The sequence below is a fragment of the Stegostoma tigrinum genome, chromosome 17 (genome assembly GCF_030684315.1).
Source record: "Stegostoma tigrinum isolate sSteTig4 chromosome 17, sSteTig4.hap1, whole genome shotgun sequence".
In the NCBI taxonomy this organism is placed as follows: domain Eukaryota; kingdom Metazoa; phylum Chordata; class Chondrichthyes; order Orectolobiformes; family Stegostomatidae; genus Stegostoma; species Stegostoma tigrinum.
In genome coordinates, this window is record NC_081370.1 from 12,648,550 (window position 1) to 12,662,263 (window position 13,714).

The 13,714-nt window shown below is 44.3% G+C and overlaps 1 protein-coding gene across 7 annotated transcripts in view; it reads left to right on the forward strand.

Moving 5' to 3' along the window:
* The window catches only part of pacsin3 (protein kinase C and casein kinase substrate in neurons 3), an 81,568-nt gene extending 77,362 nt beyond the window's left edge, over positions 1-4,206 (forward strand). For all 7 annotated transcript variants that reach the window (XM_059651979.1, XM_059651976.1, XM_059651982.1 and 4 more), the window contains one exon: positions 3,470-4,206. In XM_059651979.1, coding sequence (XP_059507962.1) covers positions 3,470-3,585 — 116 coding nt within the window. In that variant the 3' untranslated portion in view covers positions 3,586-4,206. The remainder of the gene's footprint in view (positions 1-3,469) is intronic.
* Positions 4,207-13,714: the final 9,508 nt, after the last annotated feature.

Below are 13,714 nucleotides of genomic sequence, written 5' to 3' on the forward strand. Positions count from 1 at the left end.
CGCCAAGATGGAGGGTGCTAGCTATGAAGAGCGGTTGAGTAGATTATGATTGTTTTCATTAGAAAGACAGAGATTGAGGGGGAACCTGATTGTGGTCTACAAAATCATGAGGGGTATAGACAATGTGGACAGCAAGAGGCTTTTTCCCCAGAGTGGGGGACTCAATTACTAGGGGTTATGAGTTCAAGGTGAGAGGAGGAAAGTTTATGGGAGATATGCGTGGAAAGTTCTTTACGGAGAGAGTGGTGGGTGCCTGGAATGTGTTGCCAGCAGAGGTGGTAGATGCAGATACAATAGTGTCTTTTAAGATGTATCTGGACAGGTACACGGATGGGTAGGGAGCAAAGGAATGCAGACACTTAGAAAATAGATGACAGGTTTTGATAGAGGATCTTGATTGGCGCAAGCTTGGAGGGCCGAAGGGCCTGTTCCTGTGCTGTAATTTTCTTTGTTTTTTTGCTACCGTTGGTAAGTGTTTGTGCCTGCAAGCAGTGCCTGTGCTTTCTCAACGTAGTCCGACTTGTTCATATTGACAGTCATGCGCCCTTTGTCCACTGGTAGGATTATAATGTTCTTGTCTTTCTTGAGTTTGTCTAGTGCTTTTCTCTCTGATGTGTTCAGGGTGTCCCATTTGTTTCTTCAGCTTAGTGTGGGTATTATAGTTTGTCAGATGGCCTGTGTTTCGTCCATGATTCCGCTGTCTTTTAATGGAGTTTCCAACAGGTGGCGATACACACAACACCAACAACGATGAGATTATGGTATCCTTTAATGTTACACCATTATTCATGTCAATTGATTTACTAGCCAAAGAAACACAGGCCACATTACTAGAAGAAGCAGGAACGCAGACCAGCAGCTCCATCAACAATGACAACTCAAACTACAAGACTTGTGCCTCACCACCCACTTAGTCTTTAATGGTCGAGTATACAAACAGATCAATGGTATAACCATGGGGTCACCCACCTCAGGACTCATCACAGAGGCACCAACTAGAACACACTACTTGTTCAATCTAAACTGTGGATCTGGTACATAGACGACACATTAATGCATCAAACTAGAAGAGACCCACCATCTCATCAACAATGTATTCTTGGGGATTAACTTCAAGAGAGAAAAAGAAAACAACATTCAGCTTCCATTTCTGGACATCAGAGTTGAATGTATGACCAATGGGGATTTCCAGACCTCAGTATACAGGAAAGCAACCTACACTGACCAAATCCTCAACTTCCACAGCAGGACCCCGATGTCCAGAAACAATGCTGTGTTAGGACACTATTTAAATGGGCCACCATTCACTGCAACACGCCAGAACTATGCAGGAAAGAGGAAGAGCACCTAGACAAAATCTTGAATGGATATCCCGGTAACTTCATCCACAGGTGCCTATTAAATAGACGACTCGAAGACAACACAATACGCCCTAACACACTGGCCACACTGCCCCACATTAAGTATATATCAGACCTGACAACAAGACTCCTAAGACCACTAGGAATCATGGTAGCACACAAGTCCACAGCCACTCTACGACAAATGCTCACAAAGATTAAAGACCCTATTCCCACAACATGCAGAACCAACATAGTTTACAAAATACCAAGGCATGACTGCCACAAACATTACATAGGTCAGACAGGAAGGAAACTAACCATCAGAATAGACGAACATCAACTTGCAGCAAAACGACATGCTGAACTCTCCTTAATATCTGTACATTCAGACAACGAAGGCCATCAGTTTAACTGGACATCACAACCATAGTAGCCCAAGCCAAACATAGCATGGGAATTCCTAGAGGCATGCTTCTCAACCCATAATGCAATCAACAAACATATAGAGGTGGACCCCTTATACATACCCAAACAGATCAAAATGGGAAATGTCACTACTGACCCTAACAGACCAGACAGTGTAAATTCCAAGCGGAGCAGAACATCTCTTCATCGGTGGCCTTACTGATGATGTTACCTACAAAATGTCAGAATGAAAGCAAACTAGCTCAGTGAGCAAGTCAACAATTTCCCAACATATTTGCTGCTCAATTTCCTGCTCGCTATTAGAGGGTGCTATGGTACAGTCCCATCAAAGTGATTAACCCCTTATTTCTCAGTTGTCACTGTACAGTCTCAGGAATAACTTCTCTCGGTACTTCCATAATGTTTTCCCTAATCTAAGACACCGCAAACCCTAGTCCCTTGCCACCCTTCTATCTTCCTATAGCATCTATACCCCGGAACACTGAGCTGCCTGTCCTGTCCTCCGTCAGCCATGATTCTGTAATAGCTATGATATCTCAATCACATGTTACCATCCCTCTCTGATTCATCTGCCTTGTCTGCAAAGTCTTTTGCATGGAAATAAATGTAGTTTAATTCATCAGTATTCCCTCGTTTCCTGCCAAGCCCTTGTCCTCCTGGCCTATTTAACTCAATCTCCTTAACTGCTGCACTAGTCTCAACATCTTTTTTAGTCTCGTACTGTTTAGGTCCCACCCAATTTTGTATCCAACTTGCCAACAAACCGTGGATTCCGTCTTCTGGACCTGCCTACTGTGAGAGGTGTTGTCAAATGCTTTAGTAAAGTCCATGTAGACAACATAGAGCCCTACCCTCGTCAATCATCTTTATCTCTTCCTTAAAAGATTCAATCCAATTTGTGAGGCAATAATTCTCCTGCACAAAGTCATACTGACTATTCCCAATAATTCCATTCCTTTCCAAATGCAAGTGAATCCTGTCTCTAAGTGTCTTCACCAATAATTACCCTCTGGCTGAAGTAACTCTCGCCAGCCTATAATTTCCCAGATATTGGATTACCCTTTTTGCCCTTCTTGAACAAAGGGGAAACATTAGCTATTAACATTTCCCATCTTCTCTAACTTCACTTGTGGCTGAACAGGATACTTACAAGGCCTCAGCAATCCCCTCCTTTGCCATCCTTGATATTCTGAGATAGATCCCTGCAGAGCGTGGGGACTCAGCTACCTTAATATTTTCCAATACAGCCAGCATCACCACCTCTTAATATTGATATGGCCCGTATTATCAACAAACCCCTGTCTAAACTTAACATCATTCATGTCTTTCTCATTAAGTAGTACTCATTAAGTACTCATTAAGTAGCTCGCCCATTTCCCCTGGATCCACGCATCAATTTCCTCCTTTATCCTTGAGTGGACCTACCTTTCCCTAGTTACCCTTTTGCTCCTAATATATTCTCCTTAAACTTACTTGCCAAGGACGTTTTTGTAAGACATCTTGTTAAGTAAAGGAATGAAAGGTTATCAGGGATAGGAACAATGTGGACTAAACAGGCCTGCAGGTATATGTGAATAATATATGCCACGATCTTATTGAATGGGGGAATGAGCTCAAAGGGCTGAGTAATCACATCCTAGTTTGTTTTCTCATCAGCAAAGGTTGGTTTCAATCTCTATTCTTGTCAACTTTCCCAACAGGTGAAGAGTTCATGAAGATTGGTGAAGAGGATGAACAGGGCTGGTGTAAGGGTCAACTGGATAATGGACAACTAGGACTCTATCCTGCCAACTATGCAGTCCTTATGAGCTCCTGACAAACTTTTCACAAGACCACCAGCACTGTGCAGCCCTAAATCCTTGCTCTGTTGCTGCCTGCTGCTGCTTTCTCTGTTTAATGTATTTTTTCCCCTGCCACAGCCTGTTTTCTCCTCTGATTGAAGGGTTAGACAGACATGCTATAATAAGAAACTGAGTTTACTAATCATGGGGCAAGCTCACCCAAATTGTACTGTCTTTGGCTCTGTCTTGGTCTTGACTGACCAGTTGCCCAAATTAGAGAATAGAAGCTTCTGGAATAAACTGAGCAGTATTTATCCTCATTGAGTAGCTCATATTGCACACTCTCCGAGTTGTGACTGTGTTTGAGTTTCTGAATAGGTGAAGGAAGCTGAAATGGATCTGTTGTCGAGCATCTCAATATCTGAAGGAGTTGCAGGGCCTGGGATCTCCATTGACAAGTCCTTGTTTCATCAGTTGCTGGGGAACCGAACAAAGCCACAGTACAGGAGATGTTTGGAGATGGATGTAATGAATATTTTTGCCAAATGGAAAGCAGAAGACTTTTCAATCCTGATGTAGGAAGTAGTTGCGTTTTAATTAATCTCTTATGTATCTGGCAGGAGGTGGTGTGAAATAAATAGGTATTACAGATCGCACATTGACTTGGTTTAATTCATTCTGAAGCCCTAGCTATTCTGAAGAAATAGCTATTGGCTCTCTCAGGTTTTTACTTTCACAGGAGTTTAACAGAGAGCATGGGTCCAATGGCATGATCAACAACTGAATCTATATACTGGACTCCATACTGTAACTGTCATAAAGTCACAGAGATGTATAGCATGGAAGGGGACACTTTGGTTCAACTTGTCCATGCTGATCAGATATCCTAAATTAATCTAGTCCCGTTTGCCAGCATTTGGCCCATATCCTTCTAAACCCTTCCTATTCATATACACATCCATATGCCTTTTAAATGTCATAATTGTACCAGCCTCCACCACTTTCAGTGGCTGCTCATTCCAGACACGCACCACCCTCTGAGTGAAGATGTTGCCCCTTCGGTCTCTTTTACATATGTCCCCTCTCACATTAAATCTACGCACTCTAGTTTTGGACTCCCCTACCCTGGGGAAAAGATCATGACTATACCTTATGTATGCCCTTCTTATATAACTTCTACTAAGTCACCCTTTAGCCTCCCGACCAAACAGTCCCAGCCTATCTTTATAACTCAAACCTTCCAGACTTGGTAATGCCTTGTTAATTTTTTTGCACCCTTTCCATTTTCATCACATCCTTCCTATAGCAGATTGACCAGAATTGTATGCAGAAATCCAAATGTGGTCTTATGAATGTCTTGTATAGCCGTAACATGAGTCCCAACTCCCGTATTCAATGCCCTCGCTACCTGTGATGCTACTTTCAAGAAATTATATACCTACAAACCTAGGAATAATGATTCAGTCTCTGTTTGACAACACTCCCCAGGATCTGCCATTGACTATGTAAGTCCTTCCCTGGTTTGTCTTGCCAAAATGCAACACATCACTTATCCAAAGTAAATTCCATCTCCCCTCCTTGGCTCATCTGATCAAATTCCTGTTGTACTCTGAGATAACCTTCTTCATTGTCCACTACACCACCAGTTTTGGTGTCATCTGCAAACTTACTAACCATCCCTATTATATTCTCATCCAAATCATTTCTATAAATGACAAAAAGCAGTGGTTCCAGCACCAATCCTTATGGCACAGCACTGGTCACAGGCCCGCAGTTTGAAAAACCAACACTCAACCACCAACCTCTGTCTCCTACCTTCAAGCAAATTTGTATCCAAATGGTTAGCTGTCCCTGGATTCCATGTGATTTAACCTTGCTAACCAGTCTGCCATGCAGAACTTTGTCAAACATCTTGCTGAAACCTATATAGACAACGTTCACCATTCTGCCTTCAACAATCTTGGTACTTCAAAAAACTCAATCAAGTTAGTGAGAAACACGACCTACCACGCACAAAGCCATGTTGACTATCCTAAATCAGTTCTTGTCTTTCCAAATACATGTAAATCCTCTTTGCCAGAATCCCCTCCAACAACTTAACCACCACTGACATCAGGCTGATTGGTCTGTAGTTCCCTGGCTTTTCCTTATCACCTTTCTAGATGAGAGTAAACCGGTTGATGTGGTGTATATGGATTTCAGCAAGGCGTTTGATAAGGTTCCCCACAGTAGGCTATTGTACAAAATGCGGAGTAATGGGATTGTGGGAGATATAGCAGTTTGGATCGGAAATTGGCTTGCTGAAAGAAGACAGAGGGTGGTAGTTGATGGGAAATGTTCATCCTGGAGACCAGTTACTAGTAGTGTACCGCAAGGGTCGATGTTGGGTCCACTGCTGTTTGTCATTTTTATAAATGACCTGGATGAGGGCGTAGAAGGATGAGTTAGTAAATTTGCAGATGACACTAAGGTCGGTGGAGTTGTGAATAGTGACGCAGGATGCTGTAGGTTGCAGAGAGACATAGATAAGCTGCAGAGCTGGGCTGAGAGGTGGCAAATGGAGTTTAATGCAGACAAGTGCGAGGTGATGCACTTTGGTAGGAGTAACCAGAAGGCAAAGTACTGGGCTAATGGTAAGATTCTTGATAGTGTAGATGAGCAGAGAGATCTCGGTGTCCATGTACACAGATCCTTGAACTTGCCACCCAGGTTGACAGGGCTGTTAAGAAGGCATACAGTGTTTTAGCTTTTATTAATAGAGGGATCGAGTTCCGGAACCATGAGGTTATGCTGCAGCTGTACAAAACTCTGGTGCGGCCGCACTTGGAGTATTGCTTACAGTTCTGGTCACCGCATTATAGGAAGGATGTGGAAGCTTTGGAAAGGGTGCAGAGGAGATTTACTAGGATGTTGGCTGGTATGGAGGGAAGGTCTTACGAGGAAAGGCTGAGGGACTTGAGGCTGTTTTCGTTAGAGAGAAGAAGGTTGAGAGGTGACTTAATTGAGACATATAAAATAATCAGAGGGTTAGATAGGGTGGATAGGGAAAGCCTTTTTCCTAGGATGGTGACGGCAAGCACGAGGGGGCATAGCTTTAAATTGAGGTGTGAAAGATATAGGACAGATGTCAGAGGTAGTTTCTTTACTCAGAGTAGTAAGGGAATGGAACCCTTTGCCTGCAACAGTAGTAGATTCGCCAACTTTAAGTACATTTAAATCGTCATTGGACAAGCATGTGGACGTACATGGAATAGTGTAGGTTAGATGGGCTTCAGATCGGTATGACAGGCCGGCACAACATAGAGGGCTGGAGGGCCTGTACTGTGCTGTAATGTTTAATGTTCTATGTTCTTGAATAATGACACTACATTAGCTGCCCTCCAATCTTCCAGAACTTCACCTGTGGCTATCGATCATACGAATATCTCAGCAAGGGGCATAGCAATCAGTTGGCAGCTTCCCACAAGGTTCTAGGATCCACTGATCAGGTGAAGAGGATTTAGCCACCTTTATGTGTTTTAAGACGTCCAGCACCACCCATTCTATAATTTGGATGCTTTCCACAATATCACTATCTATTTCTGTAAGTTCTGTAGCTTCTATATCCCTCTCAAGAGTAAATACTTGTTTTCCTGCAGTTCAACATATAGACAGGCTTGTTGCTCTTTAAGGGCCCTATTCTCTCCCTCGTTACTCTTTTCCCTTAATGTATTTGTAGAATTTCTTTGGAATCTCCTTAACTCTATTTGCCAAAGCTACCTCACATCCTCTTTTTGCCCTCCTGATTTCCCTCTTGAGTATACATCTATGGCCTTTATATTCCTCAAAAGATTCACTCAATCCCAGCTGTCCATATGTGACATGTATCTCCTTTTTCTTGACCACAGCCTCAATTTCTCTATTCATCCAGCATTCCCTACACCTACCAGCCTTTCCCTTCACACTGACAGAAATATTCTGCAACTGGACTCTCATTTTTGAAGGCCTCCCACTTTCCAACCGTCCCTTTACCTGCAAATTGTCTCTTCCAATAAACTTCTGAAAGTTCTTACCTAATACCATCAAAGTTGTCCTTACTCCAATTTATAAATTTAATTTTTAGATCAGTTGTATCCTTATCTATATCTATTTTAAAACCAATAGAATTATTGTCAGTGGCCCCAAAATGCTCCCCACTGACACCTTAGGTATTTGTCCTGCCTTATTTCCCAAGAGAAGGTCAAGTTGATTTTCCTTCTCTAGTATGTACACCCACATGAATAAAAAAAAAATTCATGTACGCACTTAACAAATTCCTCTTTATCCAAACCCTTAACACCATGGTAGGCCCAGTCTGCGTTTGGAATGTTAAAGTCCCCTGCCATTATGACTCTATCATTCTTACAGATATCTGGGATCTTCTTACAAATTTATTTCTCAATTTCCTGGACATTGAACAGTTTTTCCACTGCCGCTGCCTATGCCTCCATGCTTATTTCTTTAAGTGCAAGCCTAACCCTCCCTTTACTGACCACTTCTCCTGCCTCCAACACACACCATCCTCCTGGACACCACCCCAAGGCCTCGTACCCTCCCACGATCTCTTCATCTCTAACTGCCATCACGACATCAATCGCCTCAACCTCTCCACTCCTCTCACCCACAGAATGTGCAGCCCTCCACTCCATTTCCAACCTCACCATAAAACCCGCAGACAAGGGAGGCACAGTTGTAGTATGGTGCACTGACCTCTACATCACTGAGGCCAGGTACCAACTCTCTGACACCTCCTCCTACCGCCCCCTTGATCATGATCCCACCCCTGACCACCAAAACATCATCTCTCAGACCATCCATTACCTCATCACCTCAGGGGACCTCCCACCCACAGCCTCCAACCTCATCGTTCCCCAACTTCGCACCACCCATTTCTATTTCCTTCCCAAAATCCACAAACACAACTGCCCTTGTTGACTCGTTGTCTCTGTCTGCTCCTGCCCTACCAAACTTATCTCCATTTACCTCAACACCATTTTCTCTTCATTGGCCCAGGAACTCCCCGCCTACGTCCATGATGCCACCCTTGTCCTCCACCTTCTCCAAAACTTCTGATTCCCTGCCCCCCAGCACCTCATCTTCACTATGGACATCCAGTCTCTATACACTTGCATTCCCCATGCAGATGGCCCGAAGGCCCTCTGCTTCTTCCTCTCCCGCAGGCCCAACCAGTCCCCCTCCACTAACACCCTTATCCGCTTTGCCAAACTCGTCCTCACCTTCAACAACTTCTCTTTCAATTCCTCCCACTTCCTACAGACAAAGGGGATGGCCATGGGTACTCGCATGGGCCCAAGGTATGCCTGCCTCTTTGTAGGATACGTGGAACAATCCCACTTCCAATGCTACACTGGCCCCATCCCCCACCTCTTCCTCCATTACATCGATGACTATCAGCGCCACCTCGTGCTCCCACGAGGAGCTCGAACAGTTCATCAACTTTACTAACACCTTTCACCCCAACCTCAAATTTACCTGGACCATCTCTGATACCTCTCTCTCCTTCCTGAACCTCTCTGTCTCCATCTCTGGTAACCACCTGGAAATTGATATCTATTTCAAGCCCACCAACTCCCACAGCTACCTAGAATATACCTCCTCTCACACCTTCCCGCAAGAATGCTATCCCCTATTTCCAATTCCTTCGCCTCTGCCGCATCTGCTCCAAAGATGAGGTGCTCCACTCCTGGACATCCCAGATGTCCTCAATTGTCAGAACCGCAATATCCCCCCCAGCAGTGGTCATAAACACCTTCGGCCGCATCTCCTATGTTTCCCGCACCTCAGCCCTCACACCCCCTCCCCTTAATAACAACAAAGACAGAATTCCCCTCGTCATCACGTATCACCCTATCAACCTCTGGATTCAATGCATCATCCTCCATCACTTCCACTACCGGCAATCTGACCCCACTACGAAGGATATATTTCCCTCCCCACCCTTATCTGCCTTCCGGAGGGATCACTCTCGCCATGACTCCCTCGTCTGGTCCATACACTCCACTAGCCCCACCACCCCCAGCACCTTTCCCTGCAACTGCAGAAGGTGCTACACCTGCCCTCACCCCTCACCTCCATCCCAGGCCCCAAGAAAACCTTCTGCATTGAACAGATGCAGCCTGCACATCTGCTAATGCGATATATTGTATCCATTGTTCCCGATGTGGCCTCCTAATTTGGGGAAACCACTTGGGGACCACTTTGCAGAACACCTACACTCAGTTCGCAACAAACAACTGCACCTCCCAGTCGTGAACCACTTCAACAACCCCTTCCACTCTTTGGACAACATGTGTATCCTGGGCCTCCTCCAGTGCCACAACGATGCCACCTGAAAACTGGAGGAACAGCACTTCATATTCTGCCTGGGAACCCTACAACTCAATGGTCTCAATGCGGAATTTACAAGCTTCAAAGTCTCCCCAACCACAACCTCTTCCCAAGACCAGCACCGCCCTCTCATCACCGCCTCCTTGACCTGTCCATCTTTCCTCCCACCTTCCCCCCACCGCCACTCTGTCTTCACTGACCAAACCCTATCCCAACTCCCTACCTACACTCACCTGTACTGGCTTCATCCCCACCTTCTTGACCTGTCTGTCTTCTCTCCACCTATCTGCTCCACTATCCACCATCTTTCATCGCCTCCCCCCTCTCTATTTATTTCAGAGACCCCTTCCCCTCCCCCATTTCTGAAGAACAGCCCAGACCCAAAATGTCAGCTTTCCTCTCCAGCTCCACACCTTGTTATCTCAGAATCTCCAGCATCAGCAGTTCCTACTATCTTTTAGGTCGATGGAGTTGTGGATAGAGTAGAAGATTGTCAAAGGATACAGCGGGATATAGATCAGTTGCAGATGTATGTGGAGAATTGGCAGATGGAGTTTAATCCAAGTACGTGTGAAGTGCTGCACTTTGGGACATCAAATGTTAAGGAAAACTATCCAGTTAATGGCAGGACCCTGAGCAGCATTGATGTACAGAAGGATCTTGGGTTCAAGTTCATAGCTCCCTGAAAGTGGCCACGCAAGTAGATAAGGTGGTAAAGAAAGTGTATGGCATGCTTGCCATTATAGGTCAGGGAACTGAGTACAAGAGTCAGAATGTAATGTTGTAGCTTTATAAGATTTTGGTTAGGCCACACTTAGAGTATTATTCGATTCTGGTCACCACATTACAGGAAGGTTGTGGAGGCTTTGGAGAGGGTGCAAAAGAGGTTTACCAGGATGCTGCCTGGATTAGAGGGCATGAGCTAAAAGGGTAGGCTAGAAAAACTCATGTTATTTTCTCTGGAGACGCAGAGGCTAAGGGAAGATTTTTATAGAAGTCTATAAAATTATGAGATGCATAGAAAGGATTGACAGAGTCTTTCTCCCAGATCTGAAATGTCTAAAACGAGGAGGCATGCATTTAAGGAAGGAGGGGAAAGTTCAAAGGAGATGTGAGGGGCAAGCCTTTTAAACAGAGAGTGGTAGGAGTCTGAAATGTGCTGACAGGGGAGGTGGTGGAGGCAGATAAGATTGGGATATTTGTGAGTCAGTTGGATAAGCACATGAACATGCAAGGAATGCAGGGATATAGACCAAGGACAGGCAGAAGGGATTAGTTTAATTTGGCATCGTGTTCGACACAACAGCATGGGCCAAAGGACCCATTACTGTGCTATACAGTTCCATGTTCTATTACTACAGTTGAGGACCTACTTTTTAAACTCCTGCCTAATTTTCTATATTTTCTCTTCAGACCTTGTCTGTTTCTCTTCCTAAGTCATTGGAACCAATGTGTACGATGAATTCCTGCTGGTCACTCTCCCCTTTCAAAACATTCTGCAACCTCTCTGAGACATCCTTGATCCTGGCACCAGGGGGGCAACACACCATTGACTTTTGGCTGCAGCAATCTGTGTCCCTGACTTGAGAGTCCCCTATCACCATCGATTGCTTCAAACCTGTCATAGCCCTCATTATAGTAGAGCCAGTCTCGGTGTCAGTAACCTGGTTGGCAAAGAACAATACAACACAGGAACAGGCCCTTTAGCCCTCCAGGCCTGCGCCAACATATTTTGCCCTTGCACACTAAAACTGTCTTCACTTACAGGATCCGTATCCTTCTCTTCCCTTCCTATTTATGTATTCGACCAGTTGCTTCTTGAATGCTGCTGTTGTGTCTGCTTCCACCACCACCTCTGGCAATACATTCCAAGCACTCACCTCCCTTTGTGTGAAAAACTTTGTCTCGCACATCTCTTTCAAACTTTCCCTACTACAACTTTGAACCTGAGCACGCTACTAATTGACCACTCCGTCCTGGGAAAAAGCCTCATACTTTCCATTCTATCCATACTATTCACAATCTTATAAATTTCTATCAGGTCGCCCCTCAACCTCCTGCATTCTAATGAAAACAAACCCAGTCTATCCAACCTTTCTTCATACTAAAATCCCCCATTCCAGGCAATCCCCTGGTAAGCCTTTCTGCACCCTCTCTAAAACATCCACATCCTTCTGGGAGTGTGGTGACCAAAACTGTATGCAATATTCCAAGTGTAGCCTAACTGAAGTTCTATAAAACTGCAGCATAACTTGTCTACCCTTATGCTCAAAACACCTTCCAATGAAGGCAAGCATGCCATAAGCCTTTTTATTACGATATCTACCTGCCCAGTCTTCTTCAGTGATCAGTGGTCCTGCACACCCAGATCCCTCTACATATTAATACTTCTAAGAGTTCTGCCATTCACTATACAATTTCCACCTGTTCTTGGCCTTCCAAAATGCATCAATTCACATTTATCCAGATTAAACTTAATCTGCTGTTTTTCTGCCCATGCATCCAATTGATCTATATCCTGTTGCATCCTCTGACAATCCTCCTCACTATCTGCAACACCCTCGTACTTATGCCTTCATATATTATGGCTAAACTAGTTCTGTATCCAGCTCACCCCAATACCATGTGACTTCACCTTTTGTACCAGTCTACCATGAGGGACCTTGTTAAAGGCTTTAGACAATATCAAATGCTTTTCTCTCATCAATCATCTTCATCACCTCCTCAAAAAGCTCAATGAAGTTAGTGAGGTATGACCTGCCCCACATAAAACTGTACTGTCTATCGCTAATAAGTCCATTTGCTTCTAATTGTGTATAGATCTTGTCCCTGAGAACATTTTCCAATAATTTCCCTACCACTAATATGAGGCTTACAGGCCTGTAATTTCCTGAATTATCTCTGTTACCCTTTTTAAACAATGGGACAACACTATTCTCCAGTCCTCTTGGACCATCTCTGTGGCTGTGAGGATACAAAGGGTCTGTCAGTTCTCCAGCAATTTGTTCTCTTGCCTCCCTCAATATCCTGGGATAGATCCCATCAGGATCCAGGGATGTATCTATCTTAATACTTAATTGGGGGGACCTGATTGAGGTCTACAAAATCATGAGGGGTATAGACAAGGTGGATAGCAAAAGCTTTTTCCCAGAGTGGGGGACTCAATTACTAGGTGTCATGAGTTCAAAGTGAGAGGAGGAAAGTTTATGGGAGATATGCGTGGAAAGTTTTTTTCACAGAGGGTGGTGGGTACCTGGAACGCGTCGCCAGCGGGGGTAGTAGATGCAGACACGATAGTATCTTTTAAGATGTATCTGGACAGGTACACGGATGGGCAGGGAACAAAGGGATACAGACCCTTATAAAATAGATGACAGGTTTAGACAGAGGATCTCGATCGGCGCAGGCTTGGAGAGCTGAAGGGCCTGTTTCTGTGCTGTAATTTTTTTTATTCTTTATTCTTTGTCAAGACGTGCAACACCTCTTTCTTTTCAATAGCAGCTTAGCTTAGAAATTTGACAGTCCCTTCCCTAAGATCATCCTCCACCAACTCTTTCTCTTTGGTGAATACTGACACAATATATTCATTTAGGACTTCACCTACCTCTTCTGGCTCCATACATAGATTCCCTCCTTTGTCCTTGAGTGGGCCAACCCTTTCCCTTGCTACCCTCTTGCTTTTTAAAGATGTATAAAAAAGCCTTGAGATTCTACTTAATCCTGTTTGCTATTGATTTTTTGTGACCCCTTTTAGCCCTTCTAATTCCTTGTTTAAGTTCTTTCTTAATTTCTTTATAT